Source organism: Pygocentrus nattereri, chromosome 10, assembly GCF_015220715.1.
Source record: "Pygocentrus nattereri isolate fPygNat1 chromosome 10, fPygNat1.pri, whole genome shotgun sequence".
NCBI classification, from domain to species: domain Eukaryota; kingdom Metazoa; phylum Chordata; class Actinopteri; order Characiformes; family Serrasalmidae; genus Pygocentrus; species Pygocentrus nattereri.
The window spans coordinates 3,742,886-3,769,005 of record NC_051220.1 but is presented as its reverse complement, the minus strand read 5'-3'; the positions used below and the strand labels follow the sequence as shown (position 1 = coordinate 3,769,005).

At 42.6% G+C, this 26,120-nt stretch overlaps 1 protein-coding gene across 4 annotated transcripts in view; it reads left to right on the top strand.

Annotated features, from left to right (window-relative positions):
• The window catches only part of ltbp1 (latent transforming growth factor beta binding protein 1), a 208,150-nt gene that overhangs the window by 12,457 nt on the left and 169,573 nt on the right, over positions 1-26,120 (top strand). For all 4 annotated transcript variants that reach the window (XM_037542090.1, XM_037542089.1, XM_037542091.1 and 1 more), the window contains exon 3: positions 14,558-14,897. In XM_037542090.1, the coding sequence (XP_037397987.1) occupies positions 14,558-14,897 (340 nt within the window). The remainder of the gene's footprint in view (positions 1-14,557; positions 14,898-26,120) is intronic.

Here is a 26,120-nt window from a genome sequence, read left to right as displayed (position 1 = left end):
TTAAGCCCAAACCAAATCAAACCCAAACCACATCATCATGTTTTAATGACGAAACAGACCCGAACTGTCACAAATTCATCCAAAGTGCCGAATGAGACCCGACAGGACAGGACCCATTAACGTAGTCTGGATTTTCAGTCTGGATAAAGTTTTGCACTGTTCTCACGCCGACATAGCGAGATGTTAGCCAGCACCTGTTTGATACTAAAACTCTTATATCTGCTCAGAGAATACATAGAATGTATTTAATACTTTTGGTCAAGCAAATCAAATGTTCTTTTGGCTGCACTGAAACTACTGAATCAGTTTCACTGTTAACTGTCTATGTCCTGTTTCTTCACAAGCTTAGGCCTTGTGAACCGCACTGTTGAGTGGGTGACCCCAGTGGGCCGATAGGAAAAATGATTAATGGTTGTGAAGTAGCGAAGGCGTAAAGCTAAAGCAGGGGGAAAATCTGTGAACCCAAACGTGAAATTTGAACCCGACCTGAGCCTGACACATATTTCAGAAATGACTTCTGAACCTGACCAAAACCAAGATGAGTATTTGGGTCCAGTCAGGCTCAGGCAAACATTTCAAGCCCTCGTGTCAGACTGAAGTCCTTGTGAACCACAGAACTGCAAACTTCAGCAATCTGTCTGCCTTATTAAACACACTTGACTTAACTCGTCCACTAATTAGCAAGACCTTTGTGAGTTGAATTAAAGTGCAAAACGCTAATCTCTACAGAACCTTGGCCTAGAAGGAGCCCAGTTTGAGACCCCTGCTCCAGCGCTTCATCAGTGCTCTGTTTCTGCTCACTGAGGTGCTGGATAATTTTGGGCAGTGTACTACTCTCAATCTAGTAATAGCACCACACACACTACCACTACCAGTGCCACTGCTGAGAATAGTCCGCCACCGGAGCTGGACTGGGAGCTAAATTCAGCCTTGAGGTTTTGTCTAGACCAGTCCATGGAGCAAAGATCTGAAAGGCTCTGACCTATGAACTTCATCTGCAGCGGTTCCTCGCTCTGATATCTGGAAAAATCATGTAGTTCCATACTTTTTTCTCCATCTTATTCGATTATTCAAGTGTCTTACAGTTTTATCTCACATTTCTCTTAATTTCTCTCTAGCTAACCTTCACTGTTTACATTTTCTTGTTGTCATTAAGCTTTGTTCTGGGGTGGCGGCATTTGCGTCAGTGCGGGATGACCACATACTGTACTGTGAGCCACTAACATGTCTGGGTATGTGTGTTCCAGTGTTCTCCCGGGACGTGCTATTTGGTGGTCATTATTACATTTGTACAGGATGACATTAGAAACTACTGTGTGGCACATACTGTGCTGGGCCAGTACTGTAATTCCAGTTTCTCTCTTTGTTGGTCTCTCAGTGGCCAACACCCATAGTGGCACTTAATATCTAGGCAATAGCGACCCTCTGGTCAAAAATTGGCCAATGATAAATGGAGTAAAGTGCTGATAAATTGTGCATCAACAGATGCGCTACAGCCTGTAACTGTACACCTATATATTAGAGCTTGTACAGTAGGCAGTGAGAGGAAGCAGAAGGTAGTAGCTTCTAATAAGGTGAATGGTGACTGTAATTGATGAGACGAGTCAGGAAAAGCTGCGTAGGTTCTTCAGAACTAGAACCGAATAGCATGTATCTTCTGTAGTGACCGTCAGTGAAAATTCTTCTTGTATCCAGTCAGATTATTCAGGTATTGAATGAGCTGTCCAAGGCCACACCAAGCTAAAAAAGCCAAAGAAATGATGTTGTATGTTCAGCTACCTGGTGAGATTCTACGTAGTGATGGCTTTGAGTCGCAGCATCCTCTTTTCAGTACATCCCGAACTGATGAACGGCTGTGATGTGAGAGTTTAAATGGGGAATGTCTATTGGAAATCTTTCCCTTCAAGACTTCAAGACTAGGCTTAATGTGTGTCCATATCCCGTGTCCAAGATGGTCTTCAAGCAGTGGTGAAGTGTGAAAATTAGAGCTAAGCCTTCAGTTTAGGCTGTACACTTAGTAAAGAGTGCCAGTCGTATTTCAAACAACTAACTGAAATCTGGTTAGACTACTTCTTATATTTATATTCCGAGATGTATCCCGGACTTCCAGAAGGCCTAGAGTGATTTCTTGTCTCGGAAAGCATGAACAAGCTTTATTCCTCTCTCACTTCCTAATTACCCTGGTGGTTAATCAGAGCCTTCAGTACAGCTCCTGAAGGCCTAACCAATGGGAGAGCTGACTACCAAGTGAGCCAAGCTAAGGTCCCTCCCCTGAGAACTTTGTGGGTCTTCTTGCCACCAGAAGCCATGTGATAGCCATTTGTGAGTATGTTATGGCCATCTAATCGGCTTGATTCAATTTGTTTTAGTCAGAGATATTTGAAGCATTCATTTTTTTCTCTGTGGACTTGATTAGATTTCAACAGAGAGTGTTGCATTGTGTGGCTGTGAAGGGTTGCTATGTGGTGAAGAGACTCTTCGGGCTGAATATGCTTAGAACCACAAAGCTGTGTCGACATATTTTTCATCCAAATAGAGCAGTTTCCTCAAATATGGCAATACAAAGTGTGATGTATGGCTCCTTTCAGGACACCTTTCCGGGAACCACCGCGAGAGCCTGTCTTGGGCATATTGCGTGTGAATTACTTACAATTTGGATGAGACATCATGCTTATTCTCTGTGAATACAGCCGTGATGTGTGCTGTACATACAGTAGTTTGTATGAAGTGTCTCTGCAGCATCCGGGCCTGCGCACAGCATGTCTTTTCGCTGAGCTGCCTGGTGATCTCGGCCCTTTTGAGAGCCTGCCCAGCCTATTTCTTCTTTGAACTGAACACGGCCCAAAACCTGCGAAGCCGGCGCCAGAGAAAACAGAACATGAAAATATTTCACCATGGCTCCGCAGCACGCCGGAGAGGAGGGAGACGGGCGCATTTTTCATCTGAGACGCTTGTTTGGGGGAAAAAACAGAGGATGGAGCACAGGGGAAAGGGTTTTGGAAGGAGTGTTATGGACCTGGGGTGTCAAAGAGAGGATGATGATGATGATGATGATGATGATGAGGGTAAGTTGACAGTGCGGAGCTGGCTGTTGTCTTTTCTCTCCACAGGCTCTGTGAGGGAAAAGGATAAACTGGAACAGGGAGCTCAACTGGAGGGAACAGGAAAGAAAGCATTAGAGAGAAATTAGAAGCAAATAGACTGTTCTTAAATTTGATCTTGTGTGATCCACTGTTACCTTAGGAACCATCCAGCAAAACCCTATCATTCACCTGATAGCAACTACCTAGAATTCAATTCACCACCTACCAACGTCCTAGCAACCACTTGGAATACCACAGAAACCATCTAGCAACACGCTGGTAACCATTTGGGATGCCGTAGCAACCACTTAGTAATACCCTAACATCCACCTAGGATACCATATCAACCACATATCAACATCCGAGCAACCACCTGGAATACCATAGCAGTCACCTACCAACATCCTGGCAACCACCTAGCTAAACATTGCAACCACCTAGCAACACCCTGGTAACCACTTGGGATACAATAGCAACCACTTAGTAACAATTTACCATCCATCTGGGATACCATAGCAACCACCTACCAGCATCCTAGCAATCACCTGGAATACCATAGCAACCACCTAGCAACACCATGGCAATCATTTGGGATACTATAGCAACCACTTAGTAACACCCCAAGATCCATCTGAGATACTAGCAACCACCTACTACCATCCTAGCAACCACCTGGGTGCAATCACTCTATTTCAGGATTACACTTTAATCTATATTGCTTTAAGCATCATAAGTTATATCAACAAAATGGATTTCAGGGCAGATGAAGAGGTTGAAGTGTATTTGTTAATTTATTATTGTTTAAATATGATCAAAGTTGAGAAAAAATCCACACATGAAACAGCGATAAGAATCTGTTTGCAGTATTTTGATCGGTTCATGTTCAAAGGAATTGAACTGTATTCAAGTGATGATGAAGTGTTTGATTCATCACCCACAAACACTTCAGCCACCTGCAATGCGTTCACACAGAGCTTGTTCTGGCTAAAAACTAGAAAAACTAGGATGTTTTAATTGTAATGTGCAGTACTGTGTGAAAGTCTGAGGCGCCCAAGACACATTTTCAAAAGCTATTTATTTGTGTAGTTCATGTTTATTTGCTGAGAAAAGTGTTAATATTTGAATAAACACAATTTATAGAATACATATATATATATATATAATAACTAGTGATTTTCTGGATGTTGGTGTGTTTGTTTACCCATCTCCAAGCCGCTCCTCGAGGAAGCCCAGTATTATATGTAGTTAAAAAGCAGCTCCTGGTTTGACCAATCAGTGCTCAGTAAATTGAGCTCATGATGTAATTGATGATATTAACAAGTCTCTGTGGCGGCTGTGAAGGCGTCCAGGAAAAATATGGACCCGAGAAATTCTTGTTACTGTTTATTGTTTTTCTCTGAGAAATTATATTATTAAATCTATTATAAAATGAACTGTAGAAATAACCCCAGGTATTAATCCCGTGCGAATTGCTACGTCCGTAAATATTCCATCATATCCTGTGGAAAAGGGGTTTTCAAGTATGGAGGCTCTTACTTCTGCTTCAAGTGTCAACTCCAAATATAAAAATGCAAAATGACAGAAAAAAGTGCCAGTGTTGAGTGACGGCAGGGTAGATGCTCAATGTAAACAAATTTACAAGTAAATGAAACGTGTGGCCATATTTTCTACTTGTGAGCCGTAAATCAGCTGTGAAACCTCAAGGACCAAATTACTAATGTGTAGTTGCAAGCCGTAGACGGACCAGTGGATGAGTGGATCGTAATGATGTCGAGAGCGAGACAAGCCCAAGACAGTTCATTTATAGTCTTGAGACTTTGTAGAGATTGGAGACCACCCTTATTTTACTTTTTACGAAAGTGCCAAATTCAGCAAACCACTGTGAAACCAGGAATTCAGTGCCATGTTATCTCTACGGTACACGAAGGCTGGGCCTGCTGGTTCCAGTGCTATTATAAACATGCATTCAGGCCTGCACATATTTAGCGTTTATTACATGAACACTTATCATAAGCATTCAAATTCTGCCTTGTGCTGCAGAGCTGAAAGCCCGTTTACAGACATCCAGGCTTGATTAAAGTGCTATTAACTTCTGCTGAATCAGCACTGCCACACTGACGCCAGTACCAGGGAGAGCCATGCTAATACGGATCCAGCTCTAGTGCTTTATAGTCTTAAACAAAACGGTGAAGTGTCTTAACACAAATACAAGTCTAAGGCAAATATGCATACATATCCTCCATAAATCGTTTAGGAGAGTAAACAGTTTTACAGCTGAACCGATTATGCCAAACTTAGCCATATGTAAGACAGTGATACCCAACATTACCCAATAAAGACCAACATTCCAGTGTTAATCCCTTTCACATATGCAGACTCGCCAAGGAACGTTAGAGCAGATCGGTTGGGACAGTAATACGAATGAGACACAGCAAGAAGTTCTTTATGGAGAATAATTGACTTAGCTTAGCGTAAGTGTTCACAGCTTTGTTGATTATAAACATAATTTCACTAGACCAAATGATAAGAGCTAGGTTTCAGGTTCTTTACACAATCCAAACAAACAGAATGTTGCACTTGGTACATTTATGTGTGATTGCTGACAACTTGGCTAAGAAATGCTAGCGTGCTAGAATACGCTCACCAGACACTTTATTAGGTACCTTGCTAGTCAAAGGAACGTTTCCAACACCTTGTTGAAAGTCTGCCACGAAGAATTAAGACAGTTCTGAAGGCAAAAGGTTGGAAACGTTCCTCAGAGATTCTGCTTGGTTATTTGAGTTCCTGCTGCCTTTCTATCATCTGGAACCAGTCTGCCCATTCTCCTCTGACCTCTCACATCAACAAGGCATTTTCGTCCACACAACTGACCGCTCACTGGATGTTTCCTCTTTTTCGGACCGTTCTCTGTGAACCCTAGAGATGGTTGAGCGTGAAAATCGCAGCAGATCAGCAGTTTCTGAAATACTCAGACCAGCCCATCTGGCACCAACAACCACGCCACGTTCAAAGACCCTTAAACCCCCTTTCTTCCCCGTTCTGATGCTCGGTCTGCACTTCAGCAAGTCGTCTTGACCACCTCTACATGCCTAAATGCACTGAGTTGCGGCCGTGTGATTGGCTGATTAGCTGTTTGTGTTAACAAGCAACTGTACCTAATAAAGTTATTGTTATTCTGATAAAAGCGTCCAAATGTGAAACACGAACACCTTCGGTTGGCAACATACGGCTTCAGATCTGCAGACGACTCTTTTCCTGCCCTGTTGTGGCTCCACAGCTGAATCAGATCAGTAGGTAATAATAAAATAATCCTCCTCTACAGTAAAATAAAGCTCTGCTGATCAGTCAACGCAGTTTAACACTAAATGGTCTTAAACGCTGGAGTTAATGTAGAACTGCTGATTCACCCTTTAACCATGAAATTTGATTAATTGACTGCTGTCACCATAGCCACAAAGACAACAGTCTGGCCTAGCTAGTAGCTAACGAAAAGGCAAAGAGAGAGATTTAAGACGAACATCGATGATTTGGAGTTGAATGGACTTACTTGCATTTATAATCACTCCAGCTGGTCTCCTGATTCATTTAATGTGAAACACTAAGAAGTCCCAAAGCTTAGGTCAACTCTTCATTCGGCAGCTTCTTGTTCGAATTTCCCAGTTCCAACTTAATTGGTGAAGCAGTTACATTCAGCATCTTTTTTTTTATCAACCTTTATTTAGTCTCGGGGAACATTGAGGGTGCCCCTCACTTACAACCTTGCCGAGTTAGTACAGAGTAAGTGGATTGATAATGTGTAAGAACATATCAGATGATAAAAGTAAATTTAATAAATGAAGGCTCAAATCAGGTAAGTATTAAAATAATAATAAATCTAATAATAAAATAAATAAATAATAAAACACATGAAAACACATAAGATGTAAAGGTTAATGAAATCAAGTTTAGAGGAAGATAAGATAAAAAAAAACTAATAAATGTATTAAAATGACAAATATTAATAAAACGACAATAACTAAAATAAGAACAAGAATATGAATAAATGTCTAAAATAACAAATAGATGATAAAATAACGAAAATAGCATAAAAATGGCAAGAAATCAGTTGCAGGCAGAGTGGAGGTGGTTAGAGAGTAGAAGTTTAAAAAGACCAAGTGAGCTGAGCTTCAGTGTGTCCTGTAGTGAGGGTCCAGTTCGCTGGTGCTGTAACTAAAAGCAGATTTCCCCAGTTCAGTAAAAACCCTGGCGTGTGATCCCGCCACTGGACTGAGTCTGATAAATACCGTTATTTACAGATATCACGGAAGTGAAACATTCTGGCAAATAGCCGGGGAGCGTTTTATAAATGAAAATAAACCAGTGTGTTTCCCGCCGTGTGGCTAGTGAGGGCCAACCGACAAGAAGTGCAGTGGAACGTCTTAGAACTTAGGACTAAAGTTTGTTAGGCTCCGTTCTTAAAAGTGAGAGGTGTGAGCAACAGCGAAGCTGTTCAATAAAATGAAATGAATTAGGGGCTACTATCGTCTTTCCCACCTAGGCCAGGCCTTTATAGGCCATCATGGCCATAATAAGTAATGCCTGGAGTTTAAAGTTAGTCCTTGCTAAAGGAGGGTAGGGTGGGCCTTCGTCACGCCACAGCAGCAGCTTCCTGTGCCTATTGCGTAGCTATTTATGTCTGTGATTGGTCTGTATCAGCAGTCTGCAGTTCCTCCAAGGCTGTGTTTTCTCCCTGTAAAACCCCGGCGAGGAGACGGCTGCCCCCCCTCCCTTTAATTGGCTCCCTGTCTGCTCTGAAATACTGCGCGAGAGAAGCAGCCTTATCGACGGCACTTTCTGGCAGGCCCGCTCAGTCGAGCATGAGCGTTTGGCCTGTTTGCGCACGGATAAAGAGAGAGATGCAACACATTTTTTAACACCAGATTTCAATATCGACCGGCCAGATAAAGCTAATAAAAAGCCGGAATTACCAGCACCGCTCTGGGGCGCCTGGCTGCTTGAGTCAGCAGCGCACTCTTTTTGGCCGCTTCGCTCTTTGTCACTTTCTGCCTCTGACTGCCTCGTCTACTGTATGTCATTTTCCGAATCGCTTCACTTCGTATTCCTTTCACTTTCGCATTCAAAAGGCACACATCTTCTTGGGAAGAACAGCACCCACTTGCCTCAAAAGACCTCGTCTAAACCTGCGGGTCCCAAACTTAGTCCTGAACTATGCTTACCCTGCACATTTGACTGTTTTCCCTACATTGAACACACCATATTCAACTCTTCAGCTCATTACCAAGCCCTTCCTAAGGTGCTAAGTGGAACTGGGTGTGTTAAAGAGAACATTTCTCTGTTCTTAAATCATTAAGATGTAAACGAAGTCGTTCAGAGTAGTTTGATGTGAAATACTCCGTTCTGGAGTTCACAGTGGTAGTGATAGGAACTAGACATCTGGAGAGTTCTATGCCTCTAAAAGTTACCTCACAGAAAGCTGTTAGCTTAAAGTGGTTACGAATACATTGCCTGATGCCTGAGACGTTGTTTTCCGATAGTTTTGACGTAAGTCTTTGGTCTAAAATGTATTTTTAATAAAACGCAGGTTGTTCTAAGGCCTAATATTCCCCAAAGAAAAGTTTTTTTCCCTGAATTTCACTTCACTTCACTCGCATAGGGTTAGTGTGCCTTCTAGACATCATGACTTCAGGTTCCTATCACTGCCTTCATAAAGAAAATTGGGCCGCTAAGTTTCTCTACAGTTTACTGTTTCACATTAATACTCTCCGCCATTAGCACTGTTCTAGATCGCCCCTCCCATTCACGCTGTTCTACAAAGTTCTCACCATTTACTTTGTTAAATCCTGCTGTTGTAACAGTAGAACATTTTCCTTCTTTCACACTGTTCTAGAATACCCCCCCCCCCTTTTACCCTGTTCTAGAAAGTCCCTCCCCATTTGCATTGTTATAGAAAGTTGTACTCCACTCACACGGTTCTAGAATGTTTCCTTCCATTCAAGCTATTCTAGATCACCTGTACCCGTTCACACTATTGTACAGCGTTCTCCCCATTCACGTCGTTCTAATATGCTCTCCCCCTTCCATACTGTTCTAGAATGCTTCCTCCCATTTTAACGGTTCTAGAATATTTTCCTCCTTTCACACTGTTCTAGAATGTTTCCTTCCATTCAAACTATTCTAGATCACCTGTACCCGTTCACACTAATGTACAGTGTTCTCCCCATTCACGTCGTTCTAATATGCTCTCCCCCTTCCATACTGTTCTAGAATGCTTCCTCCCATTTTAACGGTTCTAGAATATTTTCCTCCTTTCCCATTGTTCTAGAATGCTTCCCTCCAGTCTTTTTACCCAGTTCTAGAAAGTCCCTCCCCATTCACATTGTTGTAGGAAGTTCTACTCCATTCACACGGTTCTAGAATGTTTCCTTCCATTCAAACTATTCTAGATCACCTGTACCTGTTTCAAAGAGAAAAGGGCTGAAGCGTCTGTACACACTGGAGACAGCGTGGATGCCACGGTTGTATGCTGGTGAAACGGAACCGGCTTGTTATGTGAGAGCAAATCTTTAGGCAGTGCAGCTACTGACGCCTTCCATAATGTTCAGTTTCCACCTCGTTTCCCTTTCTTTTGTCTCTGTTACAGAAACATCTGCCCTGGCCATCTGCCCCGAATATGACTGCATTATATAGAAGATGTGATATCACTGCTGTGAAATCTGCTAATTATCTGCTGTTCTTTGCCTTTTCCCCATGTTTGCTGTGTGCCTTGAGCATGAGCGTCTGCTTCTGATGCTCTCTTGTGCTGGCCATATGCTCTGTATGTATACAGTGTAGGGCTGCACAGTAAATAAATAAAGGTTACAGTCACAGAAAGGATCAAATTGCCTTAATTACACAGGAACTGAAGTAGTTTGGGGGAACATAGCATTGGGCTTGAACCTTGTTTCTACTACATGGAGGGAAAGTAACTTAACCATTTGGCTAAACAGCCAATTACATGTGTGTGTAAAGCATTAATGTCTACTGCTGCATCAATCTTGCATCACCATAAGAAGCTTTTTGAGGAAATAATTATATATGTGTTCAGTTTTGTAGTCTTTTAAAGAAAAAGCTGTTTAGGGAGTGTTTTTTAGTGCACAAAAATTCTGATGTAAGTAGCTATTATTATTTCATTATTTTGGTTCTGCACAATAGAGGCTGGTGCAGTGGTGTTGTGTTTTGGTCCATTATTTAAGTTAAGTGATACTTTTTTGATCCCACAAACGGGGAAATTCCACCTCCACATTTAACCCATCCGTGAAGTGAAACACCACATACACACTAGTGAACACACACACTAGGGGGCAGTGAGCACACTTGCCTGGAGCGGTGGGCAGCCCTATCCACGGCGCCCAGGGATCAGTTGGGGGTTAGGTGTCTTGCTCAAGGACACCTCAGTCATGGACTGTCGGCCCTGGGGATCGAACCGGCAACTTTCCGGTCACAGGGCCAGATCCCTAACCTCCAGCCCACGACTGCTATGAGAAGTTAGACAGAGAAGGAAGAGGTTCTAAAATAGTGCATCAGATGTGCACTGTTTTCATTTTCTTCGCCATGTCCAACTTGTGCAGCCCTAGTATGATGGATATAGTGGTCCAGACACAGTATCTGTCCGCTCACTTGTGTTGCTATACTGTATGTGTGGCTTATAGGAGTGTAAGTTTATAATAATTCAGTTCAATAGGCTCTATTCACAAGAAATGGAAGTGCACAAACGCTGGGCAAAGCAAGTTCCGCTTTACACATTAAAGTCCCTCTTACCGCAAACGCAGCGCTTCTGGGACCCTCCGCTCTTGGCCGCTCTGCATGGCCACACCTCCTGTGCGTCCACAGCCACGCCAGCCAGTAATGGGGCGCTACGATATCAAAATAGTTTTGTTAAGTTCCACATGGTGTGAAATACTTTGGAGCTTGTGACACCCACTTGTTCAGGTGCCAAACTCTTTGCTGTGATAGGTAAAGGTAAAATTGTGGCCGCGTGTTTGTTTTTGTACTTTCAGGGCTGTCCAGAGAAATACAGGAGTGACCTGCAGTGTAAAAAAACAACTAAAGTCATTTTTGTTTACACAAACTTCATGTTTAGGGTCTTTTTATTATTCAGGTCAACATTAGGGTTAGGGTTAGTATTAGGATCAGGATGAAGTTCAGAAAAGTCGGATTACTTGGCGTACAGTACACTGCCTCCCAAGTCAGAGACCACCCTCCATTTATTTAAGTTCTAAAAAAAAATCATATTTTTGAGGACATTATTTAAAACAATCTACTCTAATAAGGAAGGAGAAAGTCAAAGGAAAACAAGTAAAAATACAGTTCAAAGAAATTTTTGTTCGTGGTAGAACATCCAAAACCGTCTCCATCGAATAAACAGTACCAAAAGGTTCAGCAGAGAGGAGAACATCAAGCTGCTTCAGATCTGAAAACATCCAGAGGTGTGTCTGTCCATCCTTCCACTGTGAGAAGACCACTCAGCGCCATGGGTCTGAAAGGACGTGTAGCTGATCAAGAAGAACCTCCCTGAGAAAAGAGAATAGACAAAAAAAAAATTGCAAGAAAACTTGCAAATCAAACTAAGAAGCTGATGCTGTTCTCAGAACAGTGGACTGACCACTCCAGGGTCCAGACTTCAACATCACGGAATGTGTTTGGATCATAGGGAGCAGAAAATGCTACGGACTTCTGATAAACACTGGAAAGTTCAGCATTATATGTAGTAGGCAAGGCTTGTGTGTCATTTTCTCTTCAATATGTTTTGTGCTTTTTTACTGATGCTTGCTGAACTTGTTTGGTCGTTTTGGCTGGAAATGAAATAAATGAAGGCTGGTCTCTGACTTTTGCACAGTACTGGAATTATGTAGTGACATGTATATGACGCTTATGGGGCATGTATATTACCTACGTCCTGACATGGGTATAAATCTAACCTTTGTGTGTGTGTATGTGCGAGAGAGAGAGAAAGATATTGAACAGTGCTCTTGTTGTACTTGCCACAGACTGTGAACCCCTCCTCGAGGTCCAGTGATGTGGGGGTGGGGGGAGAGAGAGAAACAAGAGAGAACTATTTACAGAGTGTGGAAAAGACAGCAAAGCCCCCTGCTCTGGGTGGGGGGTAACAGAGCAAAGTCTGCTGCAACAAAACCTTCCCTATGCAGCACAGTAGGAGAGGACGGGGATGATGTAATTCATGATGTAATCGCTTCCTCCATGGCTGGGAGGGTTCCGCTATGTTTGGGTGGAGGTGTGCGTGTTACGTAGCTTCATCAGCGCAAGCTTCATCAGTCATTTCTGAGCTTAAGGTACTCGTACCTCATCTAATACGTAGCTGAATTACAGGCCGGGTTCTACAGTTGATCAGCCTGCTTAACTCCTGCGGTAGAGAGCTCTTTCAGTATATAGGCTGGCTCAGTATATAGTGTAGTTGGGTAAAGTTCAGCTTCTCACTGCTGGGCTTTAGTTAAGTATAGGGAATAGTATGCCTTGACAGAAGGGGACAGTTATTTATTGTCACCCACCCATGATTCTTCTGTGATGTGAAGATGAAGTCAGCTAGTCACTAGCTTTTCATTAGAATTTTCCTGTTCCACCTTAAATGGTGCAGTTCTGATGCCAGAGGTGCCAGAATGTAACTGCTGCACTTTTTAAGGAAGGGAATGGGACATTTAGCTATTTAAGACATCAGCAAACTTCTGGCGAACGGACCAAAACTCATTGAAACATCATTATTGTGATTTTATTTCATGGAGAGAATTCTCACATTTGTGGGTTTTTCTTTTTTTCCTCATAACACTCAGTTTGGAGTTTGTAAAAACCTCCATTTGGGGGGCCATGTAGCCCTAACACTTCTCCCTACACCTCTGTCTCAATAAAAAAACGGGACACCCCACCCTTGGACAAGAATGCACAAAACAGAGGGGTAAGGGCTAAGTGGCAGGTTCAGTTGGTGAAATGGGATTGTGCCGTGGTATCCCGACAATAAGGCCAACACCGAGATGGCTGCATCAGTCAAGAGGCCCAGTGTTTGTTATGATTAGAAAATAATGAAAACCAAAATAAAGAACTGAACAAATACCTAAAACAAAAAACAGCTCAGTAGGGCTTGGTTTGCACGGGCAGAGCTACGTTCTTTTTTACTGGCCTGCATAATGTGAACTGTGCTGATTTATTACAGTGATTTTGTTCTGGAACCCAGCCTGCTGAATTATCATCTGTTACACTAAGCATGCAAATATTGCATACTGATATTTGCCTTTGGAATGAAGCAGCTGGACACTCTTATCCCATTAAGGTAGCCTCTGAGGTCAGCATTAGTGGGGAAACTCCTTTGGGCTTTGTACGCCCTTCATACTGCTGCGTACTGTTCATGCAATCCAGGCCTAATCACTCCCAGTCCTACTCAATGAGTCAGTGTTCTAGACAGGACCCCCATGTGTAGAGTACCACGAAGTAGTCATTTAGAAACTAGTTTGATCTTGTTTGTGTGTGTGAGAGAGAGAGAGAGAGAGAGAGAGAGAGAAAGAGATGGGGTGTTCTGGATATTGGGTTTCTCCAGGAGTCTGGATTGCAGCCTGTAATTACAGCAGTGAGGTACAGGACCAGGGCTGTCATCTTTCAACTACAAAGCCTGCCTAGCGGCCAGAGTGGCCAAAACAGAGACACAAACGCACACACATACTCTCGCTCGTCCTCTCTCACTCTTGCCCGCTGCAACAAACAAAGCCTTATTCAATCAATCCAGCAAGTATCTCTCATTGTCTCGGTTAAAGTGTGGTTGTTTTTGTAGTATCGCGTTTCGTGCCACAATCAAAACCACCTACTGAGAAACAAATAAGCACAGACTCTTCCTGTTTATGGGTGCATGTACAAAGAAACATAAACAAAGGGGAAAAAGGAGTTGAACGGTACAGCAGTCCTGTGAACAGACACGGGAGACATTTTCCCCTGTGAGCAAATGCTAAAGGGGACATAGGGCAACCCTGTTGTGAATTCAATTGAATTTACAGCATATAACAGGCTTGCTTATCCGTAGAGGCCAGAGAGTTAGGAGTCTTACCCAAGCACTGTAATAGCAAAGTGATGGCAGGGAATTGAACCCCACTCTCTAGTGGAGAGGGTGGTGCTGTTATCCACTCCACCTATCTACCAGTAAGCCATAACTCTTTGTAAGCAGGTAGCACCTTTACTGCTCAATATTTGGCTGTTGCTCAAAAGGATGTGGCCAAGAGCGATGAAGCTTGTGGAACCCAAACAGACCCACTAGCTCCTTTTCCAGGGCGAGGCTTAGCTAATTGGGCCTTCTAGAAATGGATCATGAACAATGGCAGGGGTCATTTAACACACTTATTACTTGTATGCTACTGCAGTATCTACTTAATACTTCTTAGTATGTATCCTTGCACACAATGAGTGTCACCTGACCTCTCACTTTTTTCCATTTGTTACAGCCAACTGTTTACCCAAGTGCCAGAACGGCGGCATGTGCCTTCGACCGCAGATGTGTGTTTGCAAGCCTGGCTCTATGGGCAAATCCTGCGAACAGACCACCCTGCCCCCTCACCCATCCGGACCTGTGAATGGTCACACTGGCGGTCATACCAACGGACACTCGAACGGTCACACCAGTGGACATACAAATGGGCATAACATAGTGCCCCAGCGGCCTATTCCACAGCAAGTCCACCCACAAAGTCCAGTTCAGGGCCCCTTGCCACTGCCCGGGGGCAACATGGCACACATGACCCTGACCATGAAGGCCTCTCCAAATGGTCCCATCCCCTTCCAGCAGTAAGTACTTACGAGTCACACTGTTTTTCCAAACTCGGGCCTCTTGCAGAGCCGCTGCACTGCACACTTTATTGTTCTTCTCTGGAGGGCATGATAATTAATGGATGAGTTGAACCAGGTGTGTTAAGGCAGGGATGGATTTCTAATGATTAATTGCTCTGAGTCTCACAACTTTGCCATTTAATATTTTTAATTATGCACTAAACCACGTAGGGCTCTGACCCACCAGGTTTGACGGTTAATCCCATGAAACCAATGTGCCTGGTAACATGCCCAAAAAACCGGATTCTTTTAAACTGCTGCTGGAGGAGTTACGCCACATGCATGTCTCCATTGACAGTATCAAGTTCTGTGTGTTAAACTCGAGTGTTTTGTGTTTCCGTCACTGCGTAACAGATGCATGAGGCTCCCGTTCTTGTTGATGCATTGTGAGCTCATTGTGAGGGACATTTGGATTGATAAGCACATATTATTGAGCTGTTTTATTAAGCTAACATAACTGATGTATGATATATATCCCTATTTGGGCATTGTGTGACACAAACCGGATGAAAATAAGTTTAATATCAGGTTTCTCACATATCAAAATGAACACATGCACAACAGAGAAAAGCAGATTGAACAGCATTGATGTGGGTTTAAGGGGTTAACAGTGACAAGAACAGCTGCTACATTTGATACCACCATGATCATTTTTTGGAAAAAGTTGAAAGATCTTAAAGGAACTGTTTTAGAGGACTTTAGACATCCAGACCATTTTTGAACGCATGAATGTTGATGCTTTTATGACCTGAACAGTTGTGTTGTTGCTGATGTTAAGTCAGTGCTTTTTCAGTTCAACATCTTTTCTATCTCAGCAGGGCCCATAACTCACATAGTCAGCCTAACTAAACACGTTGAGCAACTCTGTGAGAGCGCATGGTTTCCGTCATTTTGTCAGGTGTGTTTTCAAGGTGTGAGATTCTTCTCCAGTATTTTTCTTTGCGCTGTCATTGTGAGTTGGTTTGAGTGATGCAGCTGGACATTGGTGCGCAGATCTGGTCGGCATCAAAGCAACTTTTAGTGATCTTTGCCAGCTCCATGCTTCCTTTGTAATAAGACATGCACTGACTTCTCTGCCAAGGTCTGTCTGAGAGAAATACATACTGGAGAGGTCTGACGAACTCGGAGGCACTGGCTGGCGACTCCTGTTCCCCTGACAACCTGACGTCTGAAGTCGGGCGAATGTTCTCCATTATTATTTGTTTATCCTGAGGTCATCTTTATTAGCATATGTCATGGTCACTACTGGCATGCCAGGTCTTTAATGACCAGAGTTTTGAGTTGGACTGCTGCTGCTGACATGGGGTTTATTTTCAGTGCCGCTGCGCAAACTGGAAACTTTGCCATCGCATTGGACATTGGTGAATATGTTTCCCCCTGTCAGACCAGCCTCCCACTCAAATTCTCGCTTTTCTCTCGAATGTGGGGCAAGTCTCACAAGTTTGAGTATCCAAAATTTCTCTCCCATGCATCTTCAGTAGGGAGTAGCATATTAAAGTAAGGAATTGTGACATAGCAAGTTCTCTTCCATGTTATAATATTTTTTTATTACAACCCCAATTCCGATAAAGTTGGGACATTGTGTAAAACATAAATAAAAACAGAATACGATGATTTGCAAATCCTTTTCAATCTATATTCAATTGAATACACTACAAAGACGAGATATTTAATGTCCAAACGGATAAACTTTATTGTTTTTTGCAAATATTCACTCATTTTGAATTTGATGCCTGCAACATGTTCCAAAGAAGTTGGGACAGGGGCGTGTTTACCACTGTGTTACATCACCTTTCCTTTTAGCAACACTCAATAAGCGTTTGGGAACGGAGGACACTGATTGTTGAAGCTTTGAAGGTGGAATTCTTTGAAGGTGGAATATAGGTTGAAAATGTAAATCATCGTATTCTGTTTTTATTTATGTTTTACACTACGTCCCAACTTCACTGGAATTGGGGTTGTATTCTATTTTTCTACAATGAATGTTTATTTTTACGATTAGTGTTTGGTGTTGTTTTAGTGTCTATTTAAATTCACACTTTTCCTCTATAAAGTCTATTTAATGGTATTGCTACACCACGAGGGTCTGAGAGTAACGCAGTTTCAATACTCCTGTACATATTGTAGTATTGTCAATAAAAGCTGGCTTGACTTTACAAGTTCAGTTCAAAAACTCAAGTACCAAGAATGTTTACACTTCAGATTTGGTACAAATAACTCCTTATATAATCATTTAGCTGTTGTCAAGAGGAAAACCTTGTATCATCATTTTTTGTCCGTTTTCAGTTTTAGACATAAGGTGAAAATACCTTTTACATTGTATGTAAATTTCATGATGAATTGACTAAAAGAAATGACTTAAAATGATGTTGAAAAATGCCTGGTTCCATTGACTTCCATTAAAAGTACAGTATGTTTTTTTCTTCTCCTGTAAAGTTACCGTCTTGGAGGTTTACATACCGTGATGTATGTGTAATTGATTGCATTACATGTGATGCTGGAAGTGAGTCTCCGTTTTTTCTGCCAGACACATTTCAACGTGGTGCTCCATGTTCCTGAATGTATCGGCGAGCATATCGGGATTTCACAAGCGATGTTTCCCTTCGAATCTTCCACAGTGTGAGCCTCGTTCTGATAGACCTTTCCTTTGAGCGTACCCCAAAGGCCAAAGCCCCTTTGGAATAACCTTGTTGCAGAGGAAAAAATGTCCAGGTACACATCGGTGTTCACGTCAAATAAAATGGGGCCTATGATGTGCATCATATGCAGGGGCATCCCGGCTTGTTCAAAGCTCCATATACTGAGGAGCTCATTGCACGTTGTTTAGTTCAGATGGCTGCGTCTTAGAGAGAGTTATTACCGAATATTCAGGGCCTCTTTCGAATGAATCGCCCTGTGTAAAAGTTTGTTTGACGACCTTCATTAGGAAGCTCATGATATCTTTTCGTCCTTCTCCATTTTTATATTCTTGTGGGTTATTTCTTGCGAGGAGCTTTTGTTTCTTCCCAGAAATGCAAGCCCATACTTTGCATTCTTAGTACTGATAGCTAATTCAAACTGGTTCCAAGAAAAGGGGGCCTGGCATAGCAGCATTATAGATGAATGATATTTGAAACATTAATGAACGTGCATTATGTGCCGTGTGTGACGCGTGTCCTCTCAGTGAGACCTGGCTGGGTGTTGTGCGAAGTAATTGCTACCAGCTCTGCTTCCTCGAAAACTACTCTCACTTTTCCACAAGGTTTGTTTTGTGGAGGGAGGAGGCGGGCTTTTCGTCCTTGTTCTTCGCCATTCCTTAGAGTGTCTTAAGAACATTGTGGAATAAAAATTTCATGTTGTCCAGCGTTCAGCACATGCAGATAGCAGGAGAAAGAAAGTACACTTATGATGAGATGACGCTGAGATAGTTGTTTTAAGGATGAATGCAAAGGTAAACTGTGGACACACATTGGGCCTCATTCACCAATGGCTACATTCACATAGCAGGTAAAAGTGGCCCAAATCTGATTTTCTCACCAAATCAGATTTGTTTGTTTGGCTGTTCACATTATGCTTTAAATGTGATCTGTATGCGACAGCAGCCTGAACAGATCAGCTCCTAAACTGACGAAAGAACAGAGCGTCACGCTGCTTCACACGGCTCATCCAGAGGTAAACAATCACGACTGCCAACGAACGCCAGTCGGTCCTGGAGGATCAGCTTCATCTTCACCAGCATCACAGGAGCAATCATGACGCTTCACTGGCTGCCAGCTGGGCTCATCACCCGGAATGTGTTTGAGCCGTAAAAAGGGCGCGGTCACTTCTTTGCTTTGCGTCCTTGGATTCTTGTTCTCCTACGGCTGCGTTCGGCCATTTCTTTTGAAATCTCTTTCAAACATTGAGCATTTGGATGAGACTCTTCTAATTTTCCAAATGTTTGAGTCTCAGCAGTCTGAAATGATGACGCATGCCGAGTTGGATTGACATAAAAGTTGCATGAATTCCGATCTGGCTTTTCAGGCTGAGTTGCATTGCCACAGATCGGATACGGATTCCGGTACCGCTTATGAAAACATCTCAATCGGAATTGTGTTGACTCCTTTTTTAATTGATCCACAGCTTTGGAGCATCTTTAAACCCTTGTTTAAACCAGACAACCACTGAAAACAAATGCGTCTCACCGGCGTTTACTGATGTCTATCTGACCTGCTTTGAATGGCACTTTATACGTCTGCCTGAGTTGTAGAAAGCAAGTCGTGTGACCCTTTGACCTCATCAAAAACACAAACTAGACCCATGGGAGAGTCAAAAGTGATGTCATCAAGGCTTTCCATGAGCTTTAGTGTTCCAACTACCAGGATTTTGGTTAACCTTTGCCCCCTGGCCTTTGATTTTGAGATGGAATAGACTGGAAAGACATGTGGCCAGTTGAAGCCAGAAGTGGTTTACTAAATGATTTACTAAAACTGGTGTAAGTAAGTTTGTGGTAATTGTAAGGTCTCTCTACCGGGCCTATACTTTGATTGTACTGGGAAAAGTTCAGTGGCATGAGTTAGGTTTCCCCCAAAGGTTCCCAAGATGCCCAAAATGTGCTAGGATCATTCAGAATCTGCAGAGAAAAAGGAAATACATTTACATTTATGGCATTTGGCAGACACTCTTATCCAGAGCGACTTACAATTTGATCATTTTACACAGGCAGGCAATGGTAGTGTTGGGAGTCTTGCCCAAGGACTCTTCTCCCCAACCATAAAACACTGACAGTTGGGCTGTGGAACCATCTGGAATTTTGAAACAATTGACATAAATTTTGTGGCTTTTTTGGAAGCCGGGTATTTGTGTTTTGAAAAATATCACCAATAAACTTCACCTCCAGGGTTTGTATTTTTTGTTATTGTAAGGACAGTGTTAACACCACGAAACTAATACCCCACACACTTATAGGGCCCTAACACACCAGGTCATCTGCCGTCCCTCATTGATTATCGGTGGATGTCCTTCAGTTGCAGTTTGTCTGTTTGTCTCGCAGTAGTCAGCCCTTGTCAGCACCAGTTTTGTGATAGAGCAGTTTAAATTGCCATTGAGTTCTGACCATGTTAGAGCGTTTCTGACTGAATCAGTGTAGCAGAAGAGAAGTGGGGGTGAACAAATTCAGCAAATTAGGCAGGGTAAGTTGTATTTGTGCAGCTTTCCCAATTTGTTTAGTACAAATAAAGCCAGAGTGGCTAATCGGGGTAGTTGGCGAAATGGGCCCAAAGGGATGGTAATGTTTTGGGCCAGTTTCGATGAGCTGACATGTATAAGTACAAGAACACATAGGCAAACTTTAAACGTGATGACAAGAAAGTGTTACCGTCTTGGTTTGCTGATGGTAACGGACCTTATGAAGTTATGTGTCTTTCTGCAGCGGTGAATTAAAATGTTCCAACGCTTTGTCTTGTGTACATTTTCCCATGAATGTCATGGGATCCTTTGAGGTCATATATCGGGAGAAAACCTTGTGTCTCCATTTTTGACATTTTTCAGTTTTTGACATTGTTTGAAAATGCCCGTTGCCCTTTACACTGTATGTAAATTTCATGATGAATGGACCAAAAAAAATGACCCAAAATGACTTGGAAAAAAATCTGGTTCCATTGACTTACATTAAAAGTACAGTGAGTTTTTTCCGTCTCCTGTAAAGTTCCCATTTTTGAGATACAGTGTTTTCTTCTGACAACAGTGATATGCTACATCTATGCAACACACAAGCTAAAAGTGACCTGACATCTCATGAAATTGAGTCTACTGTACTAACAATATTATATAACAGCACCAGCTACTCAGACTGTAGGCGTCTACTGCCAAAGCACCTTGACTACTGCATATGATCAAGCTTGCCTGTTTGCGTGGGGTATATCGGTGAGGTTGCCTGATGTCAGGTCAGTGAGCTGCAGTGTTAGCTACCATGTAGAAATAAAAGCAGTAGGACCCTTTGTCTGTCGACTTCATAATTCAGCGGATGCAGGACATTTTTATTATTTTTTCAACTGTCCGAAATTTAGGGGGGGTCTGCCTGGCTTCCTAGTGCAGTGGCCTCGGCCTTCCAGGCCCCCCTGTGGTTACGCCCCTGGTTCTTTGACATTGGCTTGATTTATCAAGGGAACTTTTCTTCCTTGCAGAGATGAATGAAGTCATTTTGTGCACTCAGCTCTGAGCAGACACCTGTTCTGTATCCAAAGCACTTAATCCCACTGAAGAGGTGGAAGCGAGTATATTAGCCTTAACTTTATTGTCCGAGGCTGCTGCAGTAGAGAGGCAGCCATGTGTTGTCCTTACACATAGTTTTACTCAACATTTTATGTTGTTCTACTCTTATTACAGTCTTCAGACTAGACACAGAAGTATGACATTTACTAGACCACACTTCTCCCCCACAAAACCCCAAAATATGAGTTAACAGGCTTATTTAGGAAGAAGCCGAATGATTTGCTAGAGTGACTCTAAATGGCAGGTCTGTTCCTCCACCTCGTGAGTCATCACTGATGGTTTTGTATTATTTATTCAGCGACGCCGAAGCTCTGTGTCATTGCGCAGGCAGCAGATGAGGGCAGTGGCGGCTCAGATGAACTCTCTCACACTTTGGAATACCTTACACATCATTATGAATATGTAGTGTGAAAGTTTTGTGGGGTGTTCGCTGAGAATCCCAGGTGCATATATTCACATCGCAGCCATTAAATGCCATTTTCTCCCTCCATTTGACAGCGCAGCTGCTTTTACTTTTACTGCAAATATACGGCGGGAACTGACATCTGAATTACTCCCATAATGTGCCAAAATATTTGCTCAGGCTGCACAAATTCCACGGATGTTTTCATTAATTTTGATTTTGCACCTTTGATGTGGAATTTATCTGCACGAATTTGGGTTCAGGGTGAGTTTTTCAGAATTTACATAAAAATAAATATGCCTCCGAATGTACAAGGAAAACAGTGTAGTGTAGAAAGGACCTCACAGAAGGCCCCGTTAGGGATCCCCAACGCTGTGTTTAGGCCGCAGCCAAAGGGAGTTGTGGGGGATTCGTGTCTGCATGTGTGTCCAGAAAACCTAATCCAGACGCAGAAACACTACCGGTTGTGAGGCCAAGACAAGCCCCAGGGTGCTTTTGGAGGGAAATTACGCACCTTTTCTGTTCTTACTCCAGTTTCAAAAAGAGCAAGAGAGACCAGGTGCTCACACAGCTCCAGATACAGGTGTATGAACAGTACTAGCTTTTATATGCTTGCATTGACATCATTACTTAGAAGTTAGTTAATATTACTTTTGATATGAAAATCAGAAAACTTCATATATATATATACACACACACACACACACACACACACACACACACACACTCACCGGCTGCTTTATTAGGTACACCTTGCCAGTAAAAGGTTGGACCCCCTTTTGCCTTCAGAACTGCTTTAATTCTTCATGGCACACTTTCAACAAGGTGTTGGAAACGTTCCTCAGAGATTCTGGTTGGTTATTTGAGTTCCTGTTGCCTTTCTATCATCTGGAACCAGTCTGCCCATTCTCCTCTGACCTCTCACATCAACAAGGCATTTTCGTCCACACAACTGACCGCTCACTGGATATTTCCTCTTTTTCTCACCGTTCTCTGTAAACCCTAGAGATGGTTGTGAGTGAAAATCCCAGCAGATCAGCAGTTTCTGAAATACTCAGACCAGCCCGTCTGGCACCAACAACCACGCCACGTTCAAAGCCCCTTAAATCCCCTTTCTTCCCCGTTCTGATGCTCGGTCTGCACTTCAGCAAGTCGTCTTGACCACCTCTACATGCCTAAATGCAGTGAGTTGCGGCCGTGTGATTGGCTGATTAGCTATTTGTGTTAACAAGCAATTGAACAGGTGTACCTAATAAAGTGGCCGGTGAGTGTATATATGTGTATAATGTATGATTGTATGATTTTTCCACATCATTTTTCCTGTCCATTTCTTTTGGTCAGTTCTTCATGAAACTTACACGCAATGTGAAGGGCAGGCATTTTCAAATTATGTCAAAAACTGAAAAGTGGAGATGAAAGGTTTTGTTATTTTATGATATTATGAAAATATAATACTACATGTTTTTCAAAGGCACCTAAAGCTGAATTCCAGAGCATAAAGCATGTACAGATGGCTTTGGTTCTCCCCCTAGTGGTCTGAACTTCCCCCAGCAGGAGAACGCAAGTCACTTTTTAGTTTGCATCATTTAAACCTGCTCTTCATACTAGAAAGGACTCTTTTATGAACATTAAGCTGTCTGTTGTAGAGTATACCCGGCATATTAATAAGCAGCTGTTTTTAAATGTGAAGCACCTCATGGACCTGGCTTTTAACTCACTCGCTCGTGTTTAGCAGGCTGGAGGCTCTGCACAATGGGGGAGCTGGTAGCCCTACAGGTGTCGCTTTGCATCAATGATTCTGTGTCCTGGTTTCCTATTTAATTTAAAAAGGAAGTGTGAATGTCATACATGGTCAGAACAGAACAAGGGAAGGTGTCCTCAAGCTTTTGATGGATGGTATGTTTAAAAGACCTTTTTGCACACCTGTGAATTCATTATTTAGCTGTGATTAGATTTGTCTCTCTCCAGGCCTGTTGGGGCAAGTCACCCACATACGAGCTGAATCACTGGCAACGTAGAATAACTATGAGTTATGAAGCTGGTTACGGTCAAACATATTGTTCTGGTTCTCTTTTTATTGGTTCTACCAAGACAAATTCAGGCCTCTTGTGAAGACTTGCAGCAACAAGCCTTTATGCTTTGATGTCATGCTTTCACCTGCTGACCGCTTTAATGCGAGGGAACCGCCGGCTTTCGTCAAAATTTGACTTCTTTGAATTCGTGAAGATCTTAACGGTTGATATGTCACCGTAGACGACCATACTTATTTTAAAATCGGTGTCTGATGAGAGTTTGTGTGTGTGTGTGTGTGTGTGTGTGTGTGTGTGTGTGTGTGTGTGTGTGTGTGTGTATTTGTGTGTTCCGCCTCATATCCTCTCAATACACACCTGGGTCTCCAACCATCCATCACTCAGTGGAAGCTGGAGTTCATAGCCTCGCTGCACTCTGTTTTCATATCAGCATGTTCTTTGAAGTGCCAGCCAGATCCAGGTAACACCCATATAATTACGCACCCCCTCCTCCCCCACCCTCTGTTTGCTCTCTTGCAACCTGCAGATGGGAACGGAGGGGGGTGGGCGGTGCTCTGGTTCTGGCTAAGGGGCGCAAGTGACGTTAGTGGGGGGTGCCAGCAATTGTTTTATTATACAGGAGGAGAAAAGTTTTCTTTAGGGGGGGTTGGGTGGGAGTAATTTTCTAGATTGATTCTTTTGAGTTTCAGCTGGAAGTGGGTGGCAAGCACAGTAGTTGAAGAGGGATAGTCTTGGTGTTATGCTTGGAGTTTCTGGTCAAAGAATGGCTCTAACTTTTTCTTATTTCTTAGAATTTTCTTAATATGTCACATTTATAATAATAAATAAACTTCACTTTTAATTGAACATGTTTGGTATATTTTACCATATTGTATTTTGTTGCTGTTTTAACCAAGAGGCCCTTTGTTAAAGTTGTTTTACCAGAGTTAAAGGGTGTTGTTGGTCACTTCACTGTTCATGTGGTGTGCCGTATAGGAGCCTGGGCTCCCTTTTTGTGCCTTGGTTCCTTTTAGTCTTTGTTCGTCATGGTCTTAAGCCCTTTTGAAGTTGGATTAGTTTTACCTCAAGTGATTACCGGTGAGAAGCACGAAGCTGCAATGTTTGCACGTTTGTATCTACATTTTATGGCATTTGGTGGAAGCTCTTATCTAGAACAGCTTACAATTTGAGCATTTTTTACACAGGTCTGGAACGGTAGAGTGAAGTAGTGTGCTTGACCAGGGGGATTTAACCCTGGTCTACAGCGTAGAAGGCGGAGGTGTTCCCCACTACACCCACAACAAGTGTCCTATAATACGGTGAACTTGAAGCTTCCTCAGGAACAGCAGTAGCAGAACACAAGGCAGCTAAATGAAGCTTGGTTTGACCCATTTCTTAATTAATTCAGTTCTTTAATCCTCAAGTTCCTGGCAAGACTACTAAAATCCACATTTTTGGTGATGGCCAAATGACAAGGAGAAGGAAATGTACCTCTAACATGGCAATTTTCTGTCTTGTTAGGCATCATTTGATAAGTTGAACCCAACTAATGCCAGTCCATGTGCCTTTTAGCAGTGTGATGTGGTGTTAATGTTCAGAAATGTGGCGCCTGTCTCATATTGCTGACATAAATGTCCCTGCGATGATGTTTCAGTCTAGGCTATTTAGGGTAATTTGTGGAAATTACAGAGATCCTTTATCCCGTACGAATCGGCGAGTCAAATCACGCACAAATTACATTATTGGACCTCCTCTGTTAAAATGGATCCAGATTGAATACGGCTTTAGAGAGTTTTTCCTTTTGGGTCGTGGTTCATCTCAGTGTTTCTTTCTCACACACTTAAAAGAGATTTTTCATCTACTGTCGCTTTTGGCGAAGTTCATTACGTGAATTAGCTCACGTGTCTGGAAAGCTGCTCTGGGAAAAGGTAGAAAACGCTGAACGAATGAAATTGAACTGAATTGTCTTTATTTCCAGTGGTATAGAGATTTTATTTGTGCTTAATTATAGATGCATGAGAGAAAATACCTGCGTGGCTGTATGGCGTATGGCTCAGGCGTTGACTGTGAACAGGTTGACTTGGTGTTGACGTCTCCTGCTCGGCTCCTTGCAGGGAGAATGCTACTTAAAAAAGTTTCTCTTGACATTTCTCCTGCACGAAATTTTCCAAAACCTGTGTGTTTGTCTTTTACTGGAGCCCCTCGGTGTAGGTGGCTGGAAGCTCTGCTTCAGTTCACTGAGTTCATTAGAAGAGTGAGCAAGAGAGGGAGCGAGAGAGTGTGTGCTTGGTGAGTGGATGGAGGGTGGGAGCTGTGGCTGAGTTTGCTGGAAGAGACAAAGAATAGAGTTCAGGGCAGGAGGCCGGAAAGTAGAGAGAGAGAAAGTAAAGAGTAGCTTGTGCCGATTAGTTTGTTAATTATTTTTTATGGACAGTGACAATTCTGATTTCTTTATAGCAGAAGCAGCCACTGGTTTGACAGCCAACATTGTTCTGATGGCTGATTATTTCGTTCAGTTTTAATTTATAAGATTTTGTT